Source organism: Apis florea, unplaced genomic scaffold (genome assembly GCF_048593485.1).
Source record: "Apis florea isolate Af1SG1 unplaced genomic scaffold, ASM4859348v1 contig_3203_pilon, whole genome shotgun sequence".
In the NCBI taxonomy this organism is placed as follows: Eukaryota; Metazoa; Arthropoda; class Insecta; order Hymenoptera; family Apidae; genus Apis; species Apis florea.
Window position 1 is genome coordinate 2,432,398 of NW_028256723.1, and position 27,847 is coordinate 2,460,244.

Below are 27,847 nucleotides of genomic sequence, written 5' to 3' on the forward strand. Positions count from 1 at the left end.
GAAGATCGAGAAGAAAAAGAAAACGACGAAGAATTTTTATAACCATTTTCAATCTTGACTGTGAGAAAATGAAAATGTGATTCTGCACATGTGATTTGTGATTCGTTTGGGCTACGTCGTACTATTTATAATAATTGGAGGAAGAGATGAAAATTCATTGTCGATCTGCGTTATTTTACGCGTTCTAGATTTCGATAATGGCAAAGAGATAGGCAGATTAGGGCAGTCACATCAAGATGCTTGGATTGTAATTATTTTTCAAATTTTTAATCAATTGTAATATTGTAATATTTAACGAGGAATATTTATTACGTTTTTTTAATTTCTTTTTTCATATTCTATAAAATTGATATTATCAATGTATTTCTCTTTAAATGACAGTCTATTTTCAAACGATTATAAGAATTATTTCTTAACCAGCTTAATTCGAAGTTCTCGTTTTTAAAGAAGAGATTCAATATAGAGAAATCAAATAATCTCTGAAATTCCTTTCTGAAAATAAAAAAAGAAGAAAAGAAAAATCTATAATCCTTAACATAAGTGAAACAACGTATCACTTTAATACTTTAATACCTTCATTCAAAACTTCTTTCTTTCGAAAATTTAAAAAAAAATTAAAAAACGAGAAGAAAGAAAAGAACAATCGCACAGCGGCAAATTTCATCCCGTTCACAATTTCCATCTAATTTTTTATTTATTTATTTATTTATTTTTTTTTTTTTTGCGCAATCCATCGCTCATTGCATAACAGAACATCCACACCATACGTACGTAACACGAACGAGTGACGACGCAGATCTACCTACGTGTCATCTTTCTAGAAAACTTTCACCGCGATCCGAATGGAATCGCGGGAATCCCGGACACGGTCTACCAGGTGGCCAATTATCTTATTCCGTAAGAAAGTGAATGGTCGCGGCTCGCGTCGAGTCAGATTTACCTGTAAAAAGTCCCTGGGCGTAGCCCCGAGCACCTGAAGAATCTTGTCGTAGCCCGAGTCCTGGCAGAACTCGAAGAACATCCGGCCGAACAGCTCGAGGATCTCGTTCGCCGGTATATCTGGGAAATTTTCGAAAATTAAAGAGTGACTGGAGAAAGAAACGGGTGAACTCTCTTCGAATAGGACCATATACAGATTCTACGTTCTTTTTTAATATAGATGTGTATCTTAAAAATTAATGTTTTGTAATGTTTTTGGCAAACGAAGTTTCATTTCTCTTTTCAAAGATACAGAAATTGAGGATCGTCATTGAGACGATCAAATCGAAAAGGGGATCTCGCGTGTAAAAATTCGATTTTGAGATCTGAGCGTTAAACGGTTGTCAAAGACATCCACATCACAGGTGTTGATCGAGGAAATTACAATTTTTGAGAAATATAGCGTATCCGAGGAGGAATGACGATTTTCTCGTACAGAAAAGAGATTACCCGAGATGACGTCGATGTCTCGCGACAAATTGCTCGTCGGGAGAGATTATTGGGGTGAAGGTTTCCTGGGGATTGCCTCTCTTTTTTTTTTTTTTTTTCTTTTTTTCTTTTCTTCTAGTCAACGATTTATGGCCCAATATCGAAGGATGTAGTTATTATTATTACTGCTACTTTGTGTTTTTTTTCCTTCTTTCTTTTTTTTTTTTTTTTTTTGTTGAGATGGAGATTCAGCGAAATTTTCCATTTTTGTAGTTGAGATTGAATACGATGATACTTTGGAGATAATAGTATCGATTTGTATATCGTTCGATATATTTCTTTTTCAACTTGTCAAAAAGAATTGTATTTGTTTGATGATACATAAATCAATTTTAGAATAATAAAATAATAATTTGAATTTAAAATGTATAAAAATAATTGATATAAATGGAATACGAAATTGTGTTTAATAAATCAAAGAAATATTTGTTTAATAATTGTGTAATTATAATATCTATTACAAGTGATAATATCTGTTTTCATGCTGTTCATTATGATTGCACATTTAACTTTATTAAATGTCTCATCTCATTTTCACTAATATTAAAACAAAATTGTTCTTGAAAATTAAACTACGTTAAGGAAACATTTTCCTTTAATCTGGTATTCATGAATATTACACTATAATGTAATTAATGTAGATGAAGATAAAGAAGAATATTTAAGAATTTAATCGAATTAAACGTTGGAAAGAAAATTTGAACAACAATAATAAATCACAAAGAAAGCTTGAAAGACTTTCATAACGTTAATTAATAAATAAAAAATATAATAAAAAATAAATATTGTTGAAAATTTAGTTGATCATAAGAAAAAAAAATTGATAAAAATGGGATAAAAGCAATTGTTTGGATAAACAAGAGAATTTTAATAGAATTAAGAGAGATTTTTATGAAAAGATTTAACATCGAATAAAAAATTATTATTGAGATATTTCATATTTTCATTTGTATTTTTTTTTTATTTATAATTTTTGATAAATGAATTTTTAATTCTAGATATATATATACGTTTATATAATAATACGTACTGAGCCGATTGACAGCTGCCGATATAATGTTATACGTAATTTCATCATCATATATCTGGCGAACCAGAAACTGTCCTTCCATATTAACGGCGGCATCTTTTCTGCACAAACAGAATATAAATGAAAATTAATCCTTATTTCAAATTATTAACGATGACCATTTATCATGCATGCATAATATCTATTTTCTTAACCTAATCTTTTTTTATACATAATGTTCTTATAATTCTTTAATTTATATTCTTTAAACTTTCTTGCACAATTGAATTAAATATTAAGTGAAACTTTTTAGCCAATAAATTGGTTAATTAAAAACTATCTTTGTTTTTCAAACTCAATCTAAGTTAATTTCATGATTAATAGTTATATTTTTAATTACAGGTAACATTTATTGAAATATTAAAAAGAAATTAAAATCCATAAGATGAAAATTAAAATTATTTTTTTTCTTTCCTGAAAAAAAATGAAAATCAACAAGGATAGATTTATTTTTAACTTGTATGAAAAGAAGTTTTGAAAATTAATTTGTTGATTTACTACGACGTAGTCGGTTGCTAGAAAAATATAAGTATAAATATACAGAATTTTTTTTTAGAGATATTTTTCTTCGGATATTAAAAAATTAACGATGCAATGAAATATTAATTGACAGTTTTCAAGCAAAAACAAAATATCAGCAATCAAGTATCGATATTATAAAAGTTTCGAAAGCTTGATTAACCAAACCTTTTTATTTTCTATCGATTGAGTGCGATCTTCTAAAATTAAAAAAAAAAAAAAAAAAAAAAAAAAAAAAGAAATATCATAATCTAGTAAAAGTTTATTTTTCTTTTTATTCTTTCACCTCGAGACGCTTCAACTTGGGAATGGGGTATAACAGGAAATTAATTAGTTTCGCGTTGGACAAAGTAAATACTTCTTAACAGCTAAAAGCCAAGCATTTTAATAGGTTGCCTGACGCTCGTGGTGGTTTCCATTTAAATTTACAAAGTGCAGTCTAAAGGCACTTCGTCGTTTGACATGGATATGAGCTGTCACTCGGCGCAGCATTTTCATATAACTTGCTGATGCTCGTAACCATCGACGAAAATTATTAATTCGTCTCGAATAATTACACTAAATATTATATTGTTATGTTAATAATAAATTCGTTTAATAATTTATTAATTTAATATCTTTTCTCTCTTTTTTCACGATACGATATTATAATCTTTTAATCTTGAAATGAAAAAAATATAACGATATAAATGAAACGTTCTGTTTCGTCAATATTTTATTTCATTGTTCATATCATTTTATACTATCTGTATTCAAATATGCTGAATTAATTACAAAGTGACTTTTTATAAAGAGTAGATAATTAAATCGAAAAAGAGATGATACAGAAATAATTTCGAAGTCTCGTGTTTTTTTTTTTTTTGTAATAAAGAATAAGTCTTTGTCATTTCTTTGATAACGTTTGCTAATAATCGATCGAAATTTTGCATTTTGCACCGCTTTGCACGTGAAAAAAGCTCGATCGTAATTTTCGAAACGCAACGGGATCTTGGAAATTCACACACAATTTACAAACACTGTGACAACGAAACGTCATTTAGGGCAACCAAAGTGACCCCTTTTCCGTTTTAAGAGTCATCGTGGTATCTTATGTACCTACTCGGATTTAACCCACATTTTTGTATCTCTCGTATTATTTCAAACGTTATTACGAGACATTGTCGTACAATGTACTTCATTTTATTTAAAAGAAAAACTGTATTGATTATACGCATCTATTTTTAAAACTTTAATAAAAGAATATTTTGTTCGTTTTTATAGAAAAAAAATTATTTTTATTTCAAACCATTATTTTATTCTTATTCTTTTTCTTTTAAATTGCGAAAATTGCCCATATTAAATCATTGCATTAAAATATAAAGGATGAAATGGAAATTATAATTTAAATATTTAATAAAGATTACAAAAGATAAAATAACTTTACTTTTATCGTTAAAAATAAAATATTACATTTAATGATAAATAATTGCATGATATATTATATGATCAATCGTCACTATTAATGTACATATTAATAATAATCCCAATTGCATATTAATAATAATCCCGTATCGTTAAATGGCAAAGAATTATTATCATTATTTCTTCTTCATCATTCAGAATTAAGCAAGAACGAATAAATTATTAAACGCGTTGTGTATATATATTTCAACATAACGAAATTTTATTCACTCATCGTTATCGTTCTCAATTATAATAGCTGATAATAAACGAAATAAACCTGAAATATGGTTCGTACAATAAAAATGCGCCAATAAATGGTAACGAACACAACCGCGCACAGCCGATCTTGGCTAATAATAATTATCCTGATAGCAGCTCGCTAATGTACACGCCCATTCCCATGAAAGCACGGAAGCCAAACATTCAGCATACAACGTTGCATAATCAAACGATAATCTTGACTCAACGATAAATTCTTGGACATTAAGTTTCCTCGATCGGTTCAATTAAATCTCAGCAAATGGATAGTTGACCAATCGCATTATTTCTCGATTATATGTATCGAAACACAAACCGTGAAACAAAAATAATTATACACTTCAAAACCAAGCAAATATAATCGTTGTAATTAGATTGATACGTGTGAAACAATTTTATATAAGATGTATGAGTTTGAGAGAAAAATATTATTCCTTTGATTGATCGTGGATTGTGTATCGTTGTGAGAGTTGAAATTAGTTTTGCGAAACTCAAAGTTGGCCATTCTTCGTTAAGAAAAAAAAAAAAAAAAGAAAAAAATGAATCGAATGGAGAGTCGGAAAATAGTATCGATGATTTAGTTTGAGAAGAAATGTTGATACAATTTCACGAGAACAAGAGAAATGGTAGTTCGAATGAAAGTACGACATTCCACTATTATTCATCACTTAAATGGAAAAAGTAAAGAAAGTTGACAAATAGGTTCCGCGTGAGTTAAAACAGATGGAAACAGTTATTTCGTTACTTTAAAAGAAAAAGAAAAAAAAAAAAGATAAGCAGAATCCATTTTTAAAATGTATCATTGAAGAACGAATCTTAAAGTATGTAAAATATGTTACGTTTTATATAAATACAGGGGATAGATTCGCATAGAAATTATTATTTTAATAAAATATATACGGAATGTTTCAAAGAAGGCTATTGCTGGAAACATTTCGCAATAACGAAACTTCCTCAAACTTCGAAATCGCGCGGATACCGCGAAGGAAGGTCATACTTCCGGAAACGGTTAAGAATTTCGCATACTTTGTCGAGTCATGTTCACGGTGTATAAACCTGTCCAAGCAGTCTTCTTGTTTTCTTTCGTTATTTTTCTCTCCTTATAAATTTCTCGAGGCGATTCACGGGAATGTTCTTCGCGAGAGAGAAGAAAAAAAAGGAAGAAAAAGAAAAAGACGAGAAGGAAAAAGTTAAAAAGGGATCCATTTTTCTTTTTAAAATGATCAGAAAAAGGAATTCCAGCGTTACGAGCGTGAAAAAAGAAAGTTCAGTTCTTCGTGGATCTTCGTATTCTTTTTTATATTCCGGACTTCCTTGATCCATAAACTTCGAACGTTCTAGGTTAGGTAGATGGCGTTGCTGAGTTCTTGGCAAATAAATAAAGCGTATCAAATGATTCTTCGAGGGGATGTTTGGTCGACAAACAACGAAATATTTATGCAATCACTACGATCGAGTATTTAAGGATTTGGCCCTGGACTACGGCAATCACACGGCAAACCGTGCCAATATTTCGTGGGTTGAATCAATAGACCTCGAGGATCGGGTAAACAAAAGTGTATTAGGCAAACTTGTTGATCCAATGAGAGAAACGAAAGAATTTTTCAAGGCTTCTTCTCTTTCATGAGAAAATGGACCACTCGCTATCTTTACGAGTCAGAATAAGCAGGCATACTTATTATGTTGTGTTTTTTACGAGAGAATTTTTTTTGTTCGGTATAATATATCAGAGTATACTAATTTTATAGGCAGAATTTATTTTGTGGGTGAATGGGATGGTTAAGGGCGATAAAAAAAGATTTATGTAAGTATAGGTGCGAGGACGTGATTGATATTCTCGAAGCGTAAAAATAGTAGCGTTGAGTGCATTTGAATGGGAAAAAAAGGATTTGAGGGGGATGCTTGGGTAAGATTCTTAATGGCGGTTAGAGTAGCGATAGTATATGTCATAGAATAACGAGATCGTTTATTGGATGGGATAAAAGCGTTAATAACTTTATAAACGCATCTGATTTCATTGATTGGAGCCAATTTCGAGTTTGATTAGCCGTATTCGAGATAAATACTTGAACGAGTCATTGTGTATTCAACCTTCATTTAGCTCATTGTCTCAATTTAATTTGAGCCATTGAATTAATGACAAAAATAGATAACGAGATTAACAATGATGAGTAGTTAAATTTGCAAAAAAAAAAGAAACGAAATTTTTGTATACTTATAAAATATCATTTACATCAAAGAATAGAAAAAAATTTTCAAAATTTACTAATTTTTCAAAATTCGCCAAACGCAAATTTCCTCCAAGAATCCGTATTCGAATCTTGATCGAACTCTTCCAAGTCAAAAATTCAATCATCTCATCGATTTGTATAGGATCACGTTGTACAGAAAATTCAATATGAATTTCGAGATCGATACTGCGAGGGGAAAAGCGTCCTTCGTAACTGTTAATTTTCAATTAAAGAATCGAGGGATTCGGATACACCGAACCCTGCTACACACATATACACACACACACATATATATATATACATCAGAACGCTAGAGCAAAATAAAGTTGGACAAGCATGGAGACATACCACGTGGTCTGGCAAAGCATCTTCTCGCCTCTCAACTTTTGATCTCTTCTACAGATGGCGACAAGATTAATCGAAATCTCCAACCCATCCAGATTACACTCCTTACATACTGTTTACGATCATTTATTCTATTCATAGGGAAGCAGAAAAAAGGAGAGAAACGTTGGATCGTGCAATAACTAGCGTAGAGCAGCGGCAGGTATGAAATACATCGAAGAAGACAGTGCAAAGGAAGAAGAGACGAGGCAGTCGCTCGTCGTTTTACCTACTTTATCGCCTCCCACGTCTCGCTGTCAAAGGTCTTCACAACCAGCAGCTCGAGGGCGTAATTCACAAAACCGTACTGCACATGTAATACATAAAAGAAACCATAGTTTTTTTGATCATTCGAACGAACATCATTAATATCGTCGACTATAAACCTCTATGATTTACGAGTGAACGAATCAATTTTTAATTTCACTGTGGTGTACACGCGAATCGCAACCGATATCCACCGATCGTCAACGTGTCTCGTTGTCGTTTCGTCCACGAGTCACAGTCAAACCTCCTCCTTTGTCCTCGATACGAGCGGTCCATACAGTTTCTCTCTCTTTGCGTGAACGTACCATGATGATTGGGACTGGTCGACGCTTCTCCACGTATCATTCCATTCTAATTGTCATGGGAGCCGTGTTTACCTCGTGCACACGAGCCGCGTACTGGAAAGTTGGCCTCCCGTTTGTCGGACACGATAAGTATCGATTTTCTACAACTGCGCCACCTAGATACAACCCTGTTACCCGACTTCGGCTCGCCCTCCATCAACCCTCCTACACTCTTCCGCTGCCAATCCGCTTCCCTCCTATCCTCGGCCTGGCATCGACGCCGATATTAGTCATACGATGAATACTCTCAAGACTTGGAACACTGGCTTCCAAGAAAATCGAAACCTTTGAACTAGACATTTACGATTTTTCTTTTTTTCCCCTATTCTTTTTTTTTTATTCTTCAGCTTCTTATTCTCCTGATCGTAGATTTGAAGCGGTTACAGTCTTCGATCATCGATTACGTAGAATGTAAGGAGAGAATATTGTTGTATTTACGTGTACATTGGTCGCTAGAAGGTTTTATTTCATCTTCTTTTTTTTTTATATTCATATTGTAATATTTATTACAAGTTATACCAAATATGAAACAAATTTTCATTTCTAAATCTGGAAAATAAGATAGATATTCCTCGGTTAAAATTTATATACATATTAGCTTTTATAAGTATGATTCATTTCTAATCTCTATCTCGAAACTCGATAAACATATTTACAGACATTCTACTTCTTCTAACCAATACTTTACGATTCTTCTGAAAATTCTAAAAAGATACTACAAATATACATTCGATTCCAAGTTAAAGTCAAAAATCGACTCTTCCGAATTCCAAGTATCGGCCGAAAAATTCAACGATATACTTCCTCTCGAATTGCCAAAATTTCCTCGAAGAAAATCTCCTTCCGTTTAAACGTTACCGTCGACGTGTTTCCTGGAACTTCGTTGCATCGAGCGTCTTCGAGTAAAACGCTTGACCTCGAAGAGATGCTTCGACTATCGAACGCCAAGCTATCGAAGCTTCGACAAAAATCTATCAGCTTCGAACACGTCGACTTGGTCAGACTTGGCAACAGGTTCAAACGGGTTAATCTTGCGTTCATTCGGGTAGAAAAGAAGAGGTGAAGAGGAGTATGAAGGAAATTGGAGCGCGATATGATATTCCGTATAGTCGGACGATTCCGGAAACAACAACTTTGGTTAGGAAGGGAGAGGAGGAGGAGCAGGAGGGTAAGCTGACGGGCTTAAATTATAATTAGAGACGAAGGTGAGAATCTGTAGCCCTTCAACGCTCGCCTTCCACGAATGGATTTTACTTTCGCGCATCATCGTCGTTCGGATCCGAAGGAACCGGAAATTATCTCCTCGCCGGTACGGCTTCGTTAGCCGGATCACTCTCTTGTCGTCCTATGCTCTTCATATGCATCTACATTAATATTCGTGATGGAGATTCGTGGATTTTAGGATTTGGATTGGGGTTGGGGTTAATTCTTTCAATCTCGAAAAATTGAAAATTGTCTGTTCTTGCGAAATTTTTAATGAATCTATCTTCCACTCTGCATATATCTGTAATTTTATCAGAGATTTTTCATATATGTTTAAAAATCTTTGTTTAATTCTTAGAGTTAGTGTTACGATTAGGTATTAACTATATATATATATTGTTCTCTGGTTGTTATAATCTCGAAGATTATATATCGATAGATAGACGATACATTTGAAAACTCACTAGCTTTTGAGAGACAAGATATCCCTGATGTTACATATAACGTCTCTTATAACATCTTCTACAAAGTTAAGGAAACATCTTATATTCTTCGTACTTTTGAAACAAGAGCAGGATATAAATATCGAAAATATAAAGGAAAAAAAAAATCTTCCTTTCAAGAGTTACCTTTTATTTCAATTTCTTTCTTTGACATTAAAAATTCTTTTAAATAAGTACACGCGTACCCAATACCACAAACGACTCATAAATCCTTCTCTGAATTATTTAATTTTTCCATCAACCTTATCTTTCACGGGCCTCAAGGGATTAAGACCCATGCACTATGTGCATTTCCCTTCCTGCGTCCACAACATTCGCAAAATCCCTCACAAATTATACCCAGGAAAAAGATCTTGAAAGTAGCTTCCGCGAGACTTCGAATCCCCAACACATACACACACACGTGTATCAACGAACGAATTAACTCGTCTAAAATTATTTTCTTCGAGCATCGTAACTATGTCTAATTCAATATTCCAACGAAATATTCGTTAAATTCGAATCATTCGAAGAGCACTCACAAACTCGTCGAATTGGCAACAAGATGATTGCTATATCCACATCCGCCAATGGATTAAATACAAAGGCTCGAATTCAAAATTCTCTTGAATGCCTCAGAGATGAGAATTTTCGATTCACGCGTTCGATCCTCTTCGTTGGTTTCACAACGTCGATACTCGAGACGAAAGACAAAGAGACAAAAGAAATCGACGCGGCGAGAAGGTGAAATGATTAAGGTGAAATGAAAGTTTAAACGGAGCGGATCGTCCGACTTCCTTTTCTCGAAGACAAAGAACTTGAAAATTTCAACACGACGAGGGACGCAATACATATTTAAGATCAGGGAATCGAGTCTAAGTTGGCCGAGAATTCGATCGTTCCTCGAATCGACTGTTTAACGCTGACCTCTTTTCGAGAAACATGCCGCCTCGAGAAACTTCTTCAAGCAAAGGATGGTTCATGATTATTGAGGCGTCTAGAATGGAAGTTTGTTCAAGGAAGTAAATAAAATTTGAAATCTTATCTTCGAGAAAGTTAAACGTTCGAAAACTTATCGAATAAAACCGCTACGAGATGAAATTTTCAATTCTGGTATTTAAAATTCGACGTTCTATTATTATTTTTTTTTGAGTAATTGTACGAGAACTTTTGAATTTCTCCGAAGAGATCGATAATAAAAAAATCTTACATAATTAAATCCCTTGTAAAATAATGTTCAATGTTACTTTCACGAGTCACTACTATGTTCTATCATTTTCAATTTTCTCGAAGAACGCAATAAAATAAAATCACTGAAAAACAACCTCTTATCGTACACTCGTATCAGACTTCCACTTTGATCAACTCGAAAACAAGGATTCGAAGGAGAGAAATGTTTTGTTCTTACTTTTCTTACCTTTCTTTTACCCGTAAAATCATTTTCCTCGGCTGAATTGTATCAGCCTGTACGTACACGTCATTTTGCAGAGCAATAACGTCCGATAACCATTTCCAACGTGGTTGTTCACGTGGAAACGGGTTCGGGTTTTACGCGTCAATTCCCTTTATAATCCTCGCGACGAATTTTCGTTCGTTTTTCCTTCCGCCCCTTTCGTTGTTTTCAAGCAATTGCCCCTGTATCGGCGACCTGCACGACACAATTTCACGCGAAAAACTGCCAGATGTTTACTTTCGCAGCTGTCGCGCGGCTTCAAAGATGAACAAGCTTATATCGAAGCTGCAATATCGGTATATAGGGCAAAACTGGTAGTAGGATCACGGAGACCTCGTCCCCATTGCGAAAGGCCAAAAGGGCATGGTACAGCGTCGCATGGTTTCGCGGCCAATACGCTGAAACATCGTGGAAGAGTAATTGGCGTCATTTTCGAACGATAATTATATACATTCGGCGCTAATTTAATACGAATTTGATGAAGCATATTTTTCGATTTAATAGAGAGAGAGAGAGAGAGACTTTTCGTGAATTTTTGAATTTTTGTAAGAGGGAGGAGTCGATCCTCGAGGAAATTGACTGCCATTTCCGATGTTTCGTACGTGGTTGAGCGTTTATCGCTTAGGACTTAGTTCCGAAGGGTACGAAGAGATAAGGAGAATATTTCTCGACCTGATAAGGGAGTTAACACATTTACAACCCTTGATATAGAGTGACGTAGTCTTATATTTTCGAACAATGTGTACGTGTGTATGATAATTCGAAAGATAGAATTAAAAAAGAGGGAGGAAGAAATAATTTAGGAATAGAATTTTGATCATTTTGTAATCTATTCGTTGAACTTAAATAAAGTCTTATGTTATATAAATTTTAAAGAGAATAATAGAGAGGGAAAAAAGTAACGCGAAATCTGCAATTTAAAATTTTCTTGAAATCTCTTGGAAGATTATTCTTGATTGATCCACGATAAAAATTGTTAAAAAATACGCACTCACAAACGGGATATAAAAAATAAAGTTTCAATTGATACAAGAAGAGATCAAAATGCACAATTAACGTAAATTCTAAAATCGATATATTCCATTAAGTAAGTGTAATTTATTCAATATAATTTGCTCGTCTAATTAGCCGTTCTTTAAATAATGTAATTTAATCACGATAATAAATACACGCCAAGAATGAAAGTCACATATCAAGATCAAACGAACGATAAACACGTTCTTTTCCACCCTTTAAAATCTCGAACGTTCGCTGGACATCTCTTAAATTAAAAATTAATTAAAATTAGTGATGAAACAAATTCAACGATATTATCACTTAATCTCGTTGCCCGAATCCAACTTCATTTGCACGATTACAATACGAAATGCAAATCCCTATGTAATACCGCATACGATCTTTCGAATGGAAAAACCTTCTGGCACCCACCACCACCTCCATTTCGTTCTCGAAATCGATGCAACCGTCCAAGATTTACGAGGCTCGCGGGTTACGAGTTAAGATACAGTCGAGATTCCCATCGAGGCCAAATGTTTGCTCGTAAAACGTATGAAAATAACAGGGAGTTGTATAATTACTGGAACATTTACGAGCGCAGAGAGAGGTTTACGAGTAGCGGAGGAGCAATCGAGCTTGTACGGTGTCAAACGGAACGCGTGGCCATCGAGGATTAAATCCTGAGAGAGTGATTCTGGAGGGGAATGGCAGAGCTCGATAATCAAGGCCGTCGACAATCGTGCGAGCTCTCTCCTAAATACCTGCGCGCGATGAAGAAGTATTGCTGAACGAGGGATGGAAAAAGTTGAAGATCTCTCTCGTAGATCTCTAATACGTCATCGTGATATCGCGATATGGGAGGAGAATGGGTGAGACGAGAAACGCAAAAAAAAAAAAACGCATCTCCAACGATGTCGTGACGATGGCCGAACGTTAACCCGAGCGGCAGTAATTGAGAATGAGTCGTTAGCGAGAGACGAGTTGAACAGAGGAGATGCACGAGGTTTTATCGGTGCTTGTAGATTTCTAGAACCGGTGGCCAGTTGTAATGGAAAATAAAGAAGGATTGGTACTCGGAATGCTGGTATTATCAGACATTTACGTTCGATGTTTTCGCGTAGTTAGAAGAGTAGGTTGAACACAATGGGGCAGATATACGGTTTTATCGAATGGAAGTTGTAAATTGCGACGGCCAGTTTTAATGGAGAATAGAAAAAGGAAGAATTAATATTTGGAATGTCGACTACTGATCTAATTAATATTTATCGGTGCATAGTTAAGTCAACAAAAGTATTCGTATAATTTTAATCAAATTTTTCAATCGAGCTTGTAATATACAACATCGATTTCTGATTCGAACAATTAATAGAAAAAAATAATTTAATCCCAACCCATCGAATCATCGACCAACTTTCATTACATCCAATTACAGATGGCAAAATTACTCCGATAATTCTACCTTTAATTGAACGACTCGAAGGAAAAATTCATGGACATGTTCGATATCATAACTCATGCGGCCTCGATCTCCCACTATTCTAACTCGAATCGAAAATCAAACAATAGAGGAGTGGATAAGCGATTCGAAAGCGTTATCCCCTTCATGAAGCATCGATGTGCAAATATTGGAGGAACCTTGCAGCCAATTACGAGCCTCCTCCGTTCCGTGTTCGCGGGATGATTTATTTACGAATAAATCTCATTCCCGTCCCGTAAAACCGGCGACGGTCAGAAATCGAACGTGAAATCCTTCCGGTCCCATGCAAATTTACCCGCCACTTTACCCGACGCACTTCCCAGAATGGCAACGATACACGATACACACCGACCCTTTTTTTCCAGGCCAAGTATGGAAATTTAATATTTTTAGGCGAGCAGTTGAGCGAGGTTCGCACGACGATGTAACGAGGACGTATGGGAAAACACGTACGGCGACGCGCGTGGAATTTCGAAGGGAAAGGGAAATTTTGTTATACTCCAGGTTTCCAGGTTTATGGGTTTCAGTGGAATAGGGCAGGTCGTGCTTGTGTACAATTTTTAAATTGAAATTAAAATTCTTTTTTCTTCCCTTTCTCTCTCGTTTTTTTTTTTTTTACATTTCCTTCCGGTTTTCGTGCTCGTTTCTTTTTAAAATTCTTCGATTAAAATTTATATCGTTTCATTGGGATCTCTGCTTTTTGTACGGAAATTAATTAATAATAATCGGGAAATTTTCTGCACGTGGATAAATTTAAGACAGTTCGCGAGAAAGGATGAAGAAGGAAGAAAGAAGGCGAAGACATTAATCTTTTTCGGAAGCGATTTAAGAAACATGTGTAAACATCGGCTCCGCAGATTTTATTGCTGGCCAAGTGAGTAAAATATCCAATACGATATCTGGCGATAAAACGTGATTATGCTTCGCGTGGATATAAAATATCTCGAAGTGATCGTAACTGCTGATTTTATTCGAGAAGCTATAATTTTCTAATTTTATACAACCGTTTTAAAAGATACTTTATTATTCCAATATTCTTATTCCATCTTCTTATCTGTATTATTTTAAAAACAAAACAAGCACACACACACAACGATTTATCAATCTATTTATACGATATGATAAGTTCGACGACGAATAAAAACGAAGAAAGGATCGCGCTTTTAAATCTTTCTTGTCTTCCAATATAAAACCCATTATTTCAAAATTTACTCTCCTCACTTTTTAAATATCGTTTTCCAAGAATCCTCGGATCGATCCAAGACTACCATTTCTTCCGCTCCAATCCTCATCAATCCCAACAAACGAATTCTCTATCAATTTCAACACTCCTACTTTCACACACACACACACAACACGCAACGCCCGTCCCTACCTATTTTCACCTGAAACGTGTTGGCAACAAGATAATCAATAAAAGTCGAGGAGTACTCGTTAAGTGGACATTAGTGTTAGAGGTTAAGAGGTATACAATAACGAATTGCAGATGGCACAAACGCGTGAAAGCACAATTGAAAGTTGCAAAATTGAATGGCCGGTTCCATTCGATCGATTTCGTTTCAAGTCGAGCGTAACAAAATTATCCGCCTCCTTTGCATGTCCCCCTCCCCTCGAATTAATTAGTCAAGGACGTCCTTCGTAATTCAACCCTCCCCCCCCCTCCCCCGATAGATAGATGATGAATAGCGTTCCGAAGTTAATTAAAAATACCGTCACGCATCGAATATCGATGATTCCTCTACGTGCTCGCCCCATTACCCTGCCTCCACGATCCACTTTTCGTCTCGTTTCCTAGCATAGAAACCCAACTGCACGCGGAACGTACGCGGATAATAACGATGAAATGACCGACGTCATTCGATCCTCGTCCACGCAGCCTTCCTACAAATAAAATTCAGGATATATAATTTTGAGTAGAAGAATATAAGGAAGAAGAATATATGAGGAATAAGGAATAAGATAAGATTTATTTACAGGTACATATATGGAGAAACATTATTTGAATAGTGTCGATAATTAAAATTAAAATAAGATTATTTCTAAAAAAAAAAATTTAAATTGGTTTCCATTTCTAATTTATTATAATATAAATTCGAAGAAAGGAATTGCACATTATACATTTTTGTGAATGATTTTGACAGAGTAATATTCTATATCGCTCAATATGCTTGTTATTCCGTATATTGTTTTCATTAATCATTTATTACCGTATGTCGTTTAATTTTTAAAATATCCTAAAATTTTCAAGCGTGTGTACGTACACAATGATTAATCGAACAATTTCATCGTTCAATCATTCACAAGTATTCCCCTCATCGATGAATCATACAAAACACTGACTGACGTAATTCCACCGATCTCAATTTATTCCATCCATTTATCTATTCATAGTTCTTGTTACGATGTAATTGTTCGATGCATCTGGGATGGATTCAATGATGATAACGTCTCGACCAACTTCGATACTTTTAACAATATATAATAACAATAATGATTATAATACACGAATAATCGATGGAACGAAGATCCATCGTTTGGATCATTCCAAAGGATAAATGATGCCTGTCTTATATTTTATATCGGCCAGAACCTAGATTCCTAGAGGCTGTTGTCAATTTTTATAATGAAACGACGTCGTGATTGCGTTAGGCCATTCCAGAACGATCATCAATTTTCCTCATCTATGATCCTCATCCTCGTCCGACGAGGTGAAGATTAATGTCGACTTTCGCGGTTTTTTCGATCCTCCCTGGACGAGAGGAGAACGTCCCCATTCACGTCCCAGATTCTACGCTGGTTTGCCCGAGACGATTAGGCTCGCAACTCGATTGAAGTTCAATGTAAATGGATCGATCTCTCGACACCGGTTTAATGCTGTTGTTCGGTGTACTCGTTCCATCGTGGTTGTACGTTTTATTTCCGCTCGATCGAAAAAGATTTAGAAGAGGAGGAGTTCGCGGTTTTTTTTTTACGGAGGAAAAGAGAATCGTTCTTTGAAAAATTAATTACACGAAAAATCATTCGTGAGTAAAATTTTAATGCTTACGAAAGAAGAGAGTTTTTGTTAAAAATATTTTCCTTTATAATTAATATATAATTTCATTTTTGAGTTTTTGAGTCTGTAAAATTATCATTTGTGGGGAAAATTAGTAAATTTCTTTTCAAGGAAATCCAAAATATTTTTAATATACTTTTAATAATTAATTCATGATAATTTATTGTAAGATAAAGTTGAAAAGTTAAGAATGTTTCATAACACGATAGAACGTAAAGTAGAGATGGCGATTACCATAATCTTCCACATGCGATCGTTCTGAAGAAAATATTGTTTCATTTTTGTCGATCATATCTTGTTTAAAATTCTTGCGTGGCATTCTACTATTAGTATATTATTACCAGCTAGCAAAACTGATCAACTGATTGTAATAAATTCGAGATGGAATGGATCCCCGCCATTTTGAAATGTCATGACACCATTAAAAACTAACCTAAAAGGCGAAAACTTCTTGGAGATTGTGAAATGTTTTCTAATATGGCCATGTACAAATAAGTAATCGATCGTGTCAATTAGAGTTTTACACGTACATATTTCTTTATTAAAAATTTGTAGGTTAATTGGTGCTGAAACGTCGATTTGAGTTTCCAATTCAGTGAGATATCGCGAAACGATAATTTACGTCGCAATTATACAAAAAAAGGATATTGTAACTTTTTCTTAATTCGAACAAATAAAATATATTTTATTCTTCATAAATTTTTTCGCGTTGCAATAATTAAGAGATTCAATCTCGTGAATTACAATATCTATCTCTTTATTAATTTTATAACAGTAATATTCCAGAATAATAACGATAAAAAAAATTCTTTAATTGAAATAAATAAATTTTTACAACAAAAAACACTAAAATTAAAAAAAATCTAAATCGTCAAAATATTTTGCAAATAATAATTAATCGAAAAAAAAAAATAAAAAATAATTCTCTGACGTAAATCCAGCAAACGCAAACCTCTCATAAATCATTCGAAATCCATTCGAAATTAAACGATAATCGATAATCGCGAAAAATTTTCAACATCGTTTCATTCAACAACAAATCCAACAAATCACGTATTGGAATCGATCGAATAAAATCGATGATCGGCAAAAATCTTTTCGGCCGAAGAAAACATCCTTCGGATACGATTTAAAAAACTCATCTTATTGTCTCGCGATTTAATTCGAGTGAAAATATTTTAGAGATTGTCGTTGTCTATCGCGAAAGAAATACTTTGCACGAGCATTTGTCTCGTGAAATCGACCGCGATGAAGCTTTTATTTCCGCCCGATAAAGCCGAACGACGAAATTTTCAAACAGCGAAATTCCATCACGGCGAAACTTCTTTGAGGCGGATTTCACGGAATATCGTTTGATCGTCGAGAAACTGTGATTGATAAATAATTGTCGCATAATTGAGAGCGTTGAAAGCGAAAAGTCGATCGATTTTTCGTTCCGATTTTCTTGTGCAAAACGATGGGAAAAAAGAAGGGAGAAAAGTTATGTCGATTGTTTTCTAATTCGCGATTAATCGACGAGGGGGCGCTGATTATCGAGTCGCAGAGGGCGCAGCGTCATTTCTTTCACACCTCGTTGGGTGCAGCGTCCTCGAGAATCGGAATTGCAATGGAATAAAACGAGGGAATATATTTTAATATATTCCATTAATGAAATGGGATAAAAAGGGAGAAACGTATCGAGAGAATTGCTAGGAATATAATAGCTGTGTATAAACGAGGCAAGGAAAATGTGATGAAGATTTCGTTTCGTTTCTCGCGTGTACGTGAAAATTAAAAACTTTTTAGTAACGTAACAACGAAGTACAAAGTGCAACGTGGATCCAATAACGTTTTTTCTTTTATCTCCTGTGTCTCTTTTTCACTCATTTCGCAAAATCGCTTATATACACTTAACCTAATCTTATTCTGGAAATATTTTTTCAAATAATTCGTAAGTTTCCAATTACTACAAAAGACTCTGCATAAACAATAATGTACGAGTGTAAAACAGTCGTGTTAATTACGCTTTGTTTACCACTACGTGCACAAACAAACAATACGTTGTCGAATAAAACTTCGCGCAATTTAAACGGGAAAAGTTGAAAGGGAAAGAAATTGGAAGTTGTTGGAGGAAAGTCGGCGGCGACAATACTGAAACATACTTTATAAAGCTTCCGTGCATCGAACGACTTTAGATTCCATGCTGCTATTTCCCATTTGAAAAGATTCTTCTTCTCCCATTCTCATGCGCTGGTTATTATCTTCGACGAATATCGGATATCTTGGAACGATGATTTACGATATCGTACCCCTTCGTTTTTTCGATGGAACGGTATTGGCGGTGGGGCGATTGAAACACCGCCAACATCGACTTATCATACCGGCTGGAAATCGCATTTTCGCGATACGTTGTCGTTGGGTAAGCGAATCACGCGATTTCCGTGATCGATATCCCCGAGGGGTGGCCGCCAAGCAGAAGCGGCGCGATAAAAATGCGAAATATCGTGTCATTTGCACGCGACTGAGAAATTGTTTCCACGAAATATGAAAGTCTGATGCGGGTGAAAATGTAGACATCTGTTCGATGTAGCGTTACTTGGTGTTTCCACTATGTAATGTTTGTTGCGTTTGTTGCGAAACAGAGAGAACGGAATTCGCGTTGTTACTGTGATTTTTCACTCGGAAAATCTGAGTTTTAATGAGAATCTGGTTTCACGTTTTATTCGAAGCGTTTTCCTTTTTACGATGAAAAAACATTGTTCGTATAAACAATTTTTCGAGGAGAAAAAGACATATTAATCTTAAAAGTATTAAAAGAGAACGTTTCCTTTACGTTATGTTATTTCCACTCTTTTTTCTCTGATTCTCAATCTTATCCACTCATCGATCAATAAAAGAATCATCGAATAATTAAAGAGTATTAAAAAATTAACGAGGAAGAGATTGTAAAAAGATTGACTTGATTTAAAATTAATCACTTTACAGATACGATATAAATATTCATATTCATATTCTAATTGACGTCAAAATAGAGAATCAAAGAATGCATCAATTTTTCGAACACGAATAGCGATATCTCAACTTATTTCGACGATATTTTCCAATTCAAAACATGGAATTTCATTACACTACATTCATTCCTTTACAAATAGGGAATAATTGTGAAACATGAATTCAGGAATTCAGTATTGGCCTCATCCAATCTTTGCTCAACAACAAGCTCGAACGATTGGAGTAGGACTCGTAGTACGAATACGAAGTACGTGCCGGCTGTTCATTTGCTTCTTACGGGGTTAAGTCTATACAGTGTTCGATAATGTCAAGGAGGTCGTTCACGGCAATAGGAAATAAGTGGCGCGACAACCTTTGCTAAACCTCTGATATCCAATGGGAAATCTTGCACGTTCCTCCATAAGTCTTTCTCGTCTCTCCATTGGGAGACATTTTTCAATACTGTCTCCCATGAACGGCTCGCACGATTCCTTGGAAAAAATACCACTGCAATCGTGCTGTATCTTCGATGTAAAAACCGCTGTTTAAACGATTTGTTTCGTAAGTTATAAAATCCGGAGCTATCAGGGAAATTAATGTTGTCGAGAAGAAATGGTTGCGGGATTTGTGAACTTGTAATAAGCGGAAGTTTAATAGGAAAAGTACAGATAGATGTATTTATAAAACGATCATCTTATATAAAATAGAATTAATCCTGTAATACGTATAGCGTGTTATAGATAGATTTTTTTCATATTTTTTTACGTTATATACATTCTGCACGTTTTAAAAGATATAAACCTATATCTTTTATCCCATAAAACACGTTCGATTAATTTTATATAACTGAACTCGAATCAATCGATCGAATAAAGATCCGATTTGCTTCAAGCAAAGAATATTTTAAATCAATTTAAAATCCAACATACATACGATTAGTAAGATTTACCTTAAAACTCGATTAAACGCTATTAAAATTAGAAAAAATTTAAACCGCTATAACTTCGAATGTAATTATTTCCCAATGATTGAAAGATTATTAAAAGCACAGAAGCTTATCCTTTAAAACGTAGGTTCGTTTAATTAGATACGACTTCCGGTTTCCGAGATATTATCGTGCAAAGAAAAGATGATTTTTAATCGTTTACCTTAAACCTGATTAAACTCTATCGAAATTAAAAAAAGTTTGGACCATTGTAACTTCGAAGATAATTATTTTAGATCAACGGATGAAAGATCGTTAGAAGCACGGGATCTTCCTCTTTGAAACGCTTTTTCGTTTATCTCGATACGACTTCTGGTTCCCGAGATATCGCCGTGTAAAGAAAAGGGTAATTTTTAATCTATTTACTATTTCTATCTTTATTGCTTACACGGATCTCTCGCTTATACCTCGTCTCGCTGACCTATTCCAAATTCCAAACAGCAATAGACACGATTCCTGGAAAAATATATCCGCGATTCTTGGAAGAGCGTACACGTGCACATTTCCAAGAAAAAGTATAGATCACTGGCCCATTCATAATCGTCTTATAAATATCATAGAAACTTTGAATCTTTATATCTCGACGCTCGATCGAGATGAATCGAAAAATAGTTTCAATTGGCGTGCTTTTCTCTATTCTCTGAATGGATTTTGGATGAAAAAATTTTTTATATTTTTTTTTTTTTTGAAGAAATTAAAAATTCCGTCTGTGACTTTGTGAATACAATAGTTTGTATAATAGCGATAAAAATATTTAAACTATATTTTTCACATAATATGACATATATTTTCTGTATAATATAATATGACGTAATACACAGTGTGAAAAAATATAGAAAATCACGAAGAGCATATTTATGCAGAAAGTTACAAAATAATGATACAATACACAATGTATATAGTAATTTCTGTGTACCGAGAGTAAAATATCAAAAGTTAGAAGTTATATAAACTGTATATAACTGTATATAACCGCAAAACCTATGTTGGATCAAAAGGTGATGCTTACTTCGAACTATTTCGGAAACTATGAAACCAGTCCTGAGAGCATGACCCCGGAAAATCTCTATGTCTGTTACGGAACTACCATTGTCGTTTCAACTCGAAAAAATTTTTTCTATTTAATTTTTTATCTCTCGTACTTTTATCTCTTTTGAATTTATTTGAAAGTTATTCCGGATGAGTAATGCGAATTCTACGAATGTTTTAAAACTCATTTAAAACTTATTATTAAAAAATGGAAATAAAGATTAAACTTTTTCAGATTTTTCTATCTGATTAATGCAAAATAGATGAAATTAAATATTTAAGATAACCAAATACATTGAGATCAATTATACATATTTAACTCAAGAATTAAATGAATTTCAATTATGTAGTTATAAGTCGAAAAAAATTAAAAGAAAGAGAACAATACATGATCAATCCAACTATACAAATTTATCTTCTGATCTGATTTTCATTACTCAAACATCTAACATCTGTCAGAAAATGTTAATATCTCTCCCTCTCTTCTCTCTCTCTCTCTCTATCATTACACAATATATACACGTTATATAATGCAAAGTTTGTACAGATCTCAATCTCGATCTCATCCTTCCAATGTCACTGACTGTTCATTCATAGTCTGGAAATGTTGGTTATCTCTGTGGTTTCTGTGGTTCTACCTATCCAGTAGAAATACATGGATAGTTTCCACACGGAGTCAAGATAGTTCTGGTTTATGAAACCGTTTATGCACTTCGCGTGGTGAAATTTTTTACATCCGTAATCATGGATATAATTGGTAGATTCGGTGCAGGATCCTTTCAAAATGGATTATTAATTAATTTTGCAAATTTGAGAAATATCTTTTTAAAAGTGCCTTTCTTTTCTAACTCAATTTGGACAAGTATCTCTATCTTTGGTGATCTTGCAACACATATGCAAAATAGCAACCGTTCATTAGTCATTTGCACAGGATATTATATGTACACGTAATAACGTTTCCATGTCACGTTCCAATAAATTCACGCAATTATTCGGAATCCTAAATGTGTGATGTGTTCGAGAGGCATGAACACAAGTACGTGATTCAATTCGCTCGATCTCAACGAATCTTGATTCTAAGATTTCTTGCAAGCTAACATTTTAGTATCTCGTAGTATCTGGTTTGCGATGCAAATATGAAAAAGCACGTGATACTATTACAGGACAAAGTAAACAAGGATAAATCGGATTCATAGTTCATTTGTAAATAAGGTATAACCAATATTAGCTGAACGGTTGTTTGCCATAATGCAAACATAAGAGGTTTTTCCACATTTGTTTGCCACGTTCGATCGCAATACAAATAGCAAAATGAAGGAATTGGAACTTACGAAATATTAAAACGCAAATTTACTAATCCAAACGATGTTAAAACTTATTTGACGCGTAATTATGAATTGCATTATAAAGCGTAATACATAATAAATTTAGCACACGTCATAAATTTTTCCAAGGAACGTGAAAGGTGAAAAAGAATTTTCCACATATTCGACTTTCCTTTACGTTTCGTTGTACGCGTTCAATATAAATGTTGCCATCAATATGCACAACCATTTTGAATTTCGTTGCATTTTCTCCGTTTTACAATTGCCTTTTGTACTCATGAAAAATTTATGCCAGCAAAGACTCGCTTCGATTTTTGATGTCGTATTGAATACGTTAAAGCAAAATGTTCTAAAGTTGAAGTCATTTGTATTCAATTGCCATTTTAGCAACTAGCACGATTTACTGCAACTGGCGGATGGAGCGCAAAGTAGATCGAATCGGTCTTAACATGTTGGAAACTATTTCAATGGCCAAAAGCCGCTTTTAACCGAAACCTAGACCGAAGTTCCCTAGAATTTCCAGTACCATTACTTGTTGGAATTTCACCTATTTTTTTTTTCTGTGGCACACAGACAATCTTTGCTACAATTAACATTACATTTACATAAGAATTCGTATTTGTTTTAACTTGGATCAATTTCCATTCATCTTCAATGTTCTATTCGATATTCATCGTATTTGTTCCTCACAGTTTATAGAAAAAATATTATAAAATTATAAAATTTGTTGCCAATTTGTTTCTAAATTTCCTTGCAAACGCTCGGCCTCTAATTAGATTTCTATGCTTGATGAAATTAGAATTAGACGATTCGAGTGGTGAATTTTCCGGTGTTGAACGGAATTTTAGTAAGAGGTTGGATTTCAATCTTGACTCGATTCAAACAATTTGAAACAACTGAGCGGAGGATGTGAGAAATATCGCAAACTTTGTGATTGAATTTCGTGACACGATTAGATTTCCCTCTACTTTGACCAGATTTCGGTCAGGTTGGCCAACTTATGTGTAAATTTCTTCAATTGGGCGTAATCTCTTGCAATTCTCGTTAATTTTAATTAATTACAACCTGTTTTGGTTTAACTTGTTGGTGTATACGCTGATTCTACTTCAAACTCCCTTCCGTAATCTAATTTCGTTTGATATTCTTGTTTACGAATTAAATTAACTGGAGTTGTTCCTCTCGGGAGAATTAACAAAAGAAATAGTTAAATTTTTACTGTTCTGTTTACGAGGATGTTATTTAAATTATCAGAATATAGAAAATATCAGAAAAATAGAAAAGTTAGGTATATTTTTTTAAGAAAATATTTCCTCAAATGTTTTTTTTAATTTCATTAGTTTTATTGACAATAATTGTCAATTGTGATTTTGGTTCAAGAAATCGTAAAAAAAAATAATTACGAATTATCGAAGTTATTTTTCTGGAATTAGGTTAATTTAAAATATTCAAATTTAAAATACCTAATTGAAATATTAAATTATTTGTATGAATATTTAACAGTTTAATTAAAACATTTAGTACAAAATAATTAATTTATCGAGAAAAACTTTCGCGTCTCTGCATATCCATTCACGTGTATGTGATACAGAAATGTTGACAAAGAAAGATATAAAGCTCGATTACACGATGACATTGTGAAAATGACAAATAAGCATCATCCTTACCTTTTCGTTCTCTATTTAATTTTATTATCCCATAAATATGCGCTCATAGCTCACAATACGCACAATTTACGTACATATATTATCAACATGCCATTAATAAATCATAAATTATATTTTCTGATTTTAAAATCGTAAAATCGTGCATATATATAAATAATAAAATCTTGCAGAATTTTAATGGAAAATAAAGAATATCCTGAAATTTAAGAGAAATTCAAAGGAGCTAAGAAAATTCGAACAGAACAATTGAAGTTGAAGGCACGTTTGTTTGAGACGACAACCTATGTAAATCAAACTTAAACAAACGTGAACTTAACATCTGGTCTTGTTCGGATGAGACAAGTGTTGAAAAAGATCGAGGCAAATCGGATTAATTGGGAGGAATTCCGAAGGAAAAAAAAAAGAAGAAAAATAAAAGAGAAAGAAAGGAAGTTAAATAGAAAATTCACGATAAGAGGGAAGGCGAATTAAAAGGTATCGAGAAAAGTTTCGAAGTCGGAAGAATTAGCCATGTGAAAGGAATAACGTTTAAGTGAATGAAAAGAAAGAAGCTTACCATTTGTGTATTCGAGTATCTTGTATCTTTCTAAAAGGGACAAATAAATTTTATCCTTTTATCGATGATTTGGTAATGGTATCACGGTTTCACTTAAATAAACACGATCGTCTCTTACATACTTATGTATGCAAATTTATACATGCGTGAGCGTATATTTTAATTTGCAATGAAAGTTTTTAATACACTCTACCTATATTTCGAATAACATAAAATAATATAAAATTTTTAGAACGTTATCTAAAGTTTCCAAGTCACACGTTAAAACTCGTTTTTTTATTGCGACTTCAACAGTTACAGCCGTATGACTATAATTGTACAAAGCGCTGTTAATTGTGAGACACGAATGAAAAGAGAATATTGGAAAAACTGGATTAATAAAATTTGCGTTTATCGTTAAAAAATATCTCTAATTTATACGTCAAATAAAGAACATTAACATATTAAAAATCTGAATATCCATCCAATATTAATCCTGATTAATAAAATCCCCATCCCTAATCCACCAACCGCAAATAACAAAATCGAGATTGCATTAAATTTCTCTCCACTATATCCAATTACTTCGATAATTTCGATTAAATTAAACCGCAGAAAATATAAACGTGAATTCGCACGCCGCAAACCATTCAAGAAATCCAAGAAACTAGTCCAACTAAATCGAGGGAAACGCGTTAAAGCGTTTCGACAGGCCGGCTGTCGACAGACACAGGGAGGATCGAATTTCCTTCAGATTTATCAGAGATCGGTTGAGACGGGGTCGAAGCTAATCAGGGAGAGTCCCGGAAGTATATATAGGTGGAAAGTTCGCGTAACCGTTCCAGATGGATCTGGGTTGGCTCGAAATGGCTCGAACCGTGTTCTGTCGAATCGACTCACTCGATCGAACGAATTCGAACAAATGTGCCGCCTCTTCTCGACAAATATACAATTTCCAGCCCGCATGAATGTTTATACGAAGTTGGAATAATTCGTTGCTTGAATACGAGAAGTTGGAACGTGTAAAACGATTTAACTTAAAATGAACGGTAAAGCTGTTAAATGTCTCTGTTATTTAAACCGTTTTATAACGTAAAAATAATAAATTGTTTTAAAAAGTTTATTTTCATCTGTCTTTTATCTCATATATGTTCACAAGTGCTTACACCCACTCGTTTAAAAACTAATCGATACAAATACAGCCCACATTTAACTCCAGATTAAAAATAAATCACGTCTGTGCTTAAAAAAAAAAAAAAATGATCAAGCATGCGATACACTGTGATCGTTAATCGTGGATCCTTCTACGTGATTATAAACTAATATTACTTATCACGTTCTACAAATTACAAATTACCAATATTGAATTCATTCGTTGAGTAATTTTTTTAAAAACTCTTTAGTGTCGTTTGATTTCATAAAATTTCCGAGAAAAATCTCCCACCCCGTTTATTTTATTCTATTCTCCAATAAAAACTCAAAACTAATTTTTCCACGAACACTCGTGCATATCGTATTGTCTTCATTAACCGAGCGAACAAAAAAAAAAAAAAAATCCAGCTATCTGTCATTTCGACAATATTTCCAGATCCCAGTTCGTTTAAAAAGAACGGAAAAACGAAACAAGCAATTCATTTGTCCCCACACACACAAACCCCCACTTCACCGTCGCAATATCGAATATCTGCCTCGTTCTGCCCATATCATCCACCGTCGATTCTCCCATTGTGCCCAACGATTTAAATCCAGATCGATAATCCGCTCCAGCCATTCGTTACTCGATCGAAGGAGCCGAAAATCCCTCCCTCTGTATCTCGCGAGCAAAAGCAATTGTCCATTATTTAAGTTTCCCTCTTCACAGAGCGAAGGAAGCCTCGAAGCATCGAGGTTTGATTCGTGAAACTGTCGTCGAAGTTGCACGTCGTCGTGAGCAATCGGCAACGATTCCCATTGTCAGGGATGGCAGGGGCAGGGCTGAAGTTTGGCCTGGATCCAGCCGGATCGAATTCAAAGTTTCGACACGTGACGTGTGCAAGCGGTAGATTCGAGAAAGTTTCCAATCCTTCTCTCGCTTCACGAGAGCGTTTGAAGGCTTTCGCGCTATTCCAACGCCATCTGGATGAACGATGAAAGAAGCAAACTGGCTACCGGAAATGGAGCTCTTTCGCTACGTGCCTGTTCAGAACGCGGCTGATTAGAGTTTTCGAGCTCGTCTCCCGCGTAACGCAACGAGTTAATTTCCCGGACGAGGACTAGTTACTCATGGGAAACCGTGTCATTTCTTGGAACAGAGATGTTCCTTTTAGGTTGGTTGAAATGGAGTTTTTTGTTAGAAGCGAGTAATTTTGATGCGCTCGTTCGTCGGAGGGATTTTTCGACGAGAGAATTCTCTTTTTTTATTTCTCGTTATCTCGTGAGAAAAGGGTGTTCCTCTTTCAAGTTTGCTTGAAATTGCGTTGAATTGTAGGAGAAATTGAGAGATTATTTCACTTGTGTATTTCGAATCTCTCTAGATTATGGAATTAGAGTTTTCGAGGAGAAGGATAAAATACGAATGGACGGCGATAATCTTTGCAGAGTAATGAATTCACTAAGTATAATTGCGTCTGAGAAAATTGGGAGGAATTATCCTTAGGGAAATTTCATTTTTTGAGTGTTATATTTGTTATGAAAAAATTGAGCAAGATTATA

At 34.2% G+C, this 27,847-nt stretch overlaps 1 protein-coding gene across 5 annotated transcripts in view; it reads right to left on the bottom strand.

The window, feature by feature from the left end:
* The window catches only part of Gycbeta100B (guanylate cyclase soluble subunit beta-1-like), a 30,986-nt gene extending 22,940 nt beyond the window's left edge, over positions 1–8,046 (bottom strand). For 4 of the 5 annotated variants that reach the window (XR_015292951.1, XR_015292950.1, XM_086911103.1 and 1 more), the window contains exons 1-4: positions 7,944–8,046; positions 7,605–7,678; positions 2,498–2,598; positions 941–1,059 (exon numbers count right to left, since the gene is read on the bottom strand). Coding sequence is in view for 3 of the 5 variants with exons in the window: in XM_086911103.1 (XP_086767229.1) it covers positions 941–1,059; positions 2,498–2,598; positions 7,605–7,678; positions 7,944–7,946 (297 nt within the window). In the remaining 2 variants the exon portion in view is untranslated. The remainder of the gene's footprint in view (positions 1–940; positions 1,060–2,497; positions 2,599–7,604; positions 7,679–7,943) is intronic. The other variant, XM_012486983.3, reaches the window with a different exon arrangement.
* Between the last annotated feature and the right edge of the window lie 19,801 nt (positions 8,047–27,847).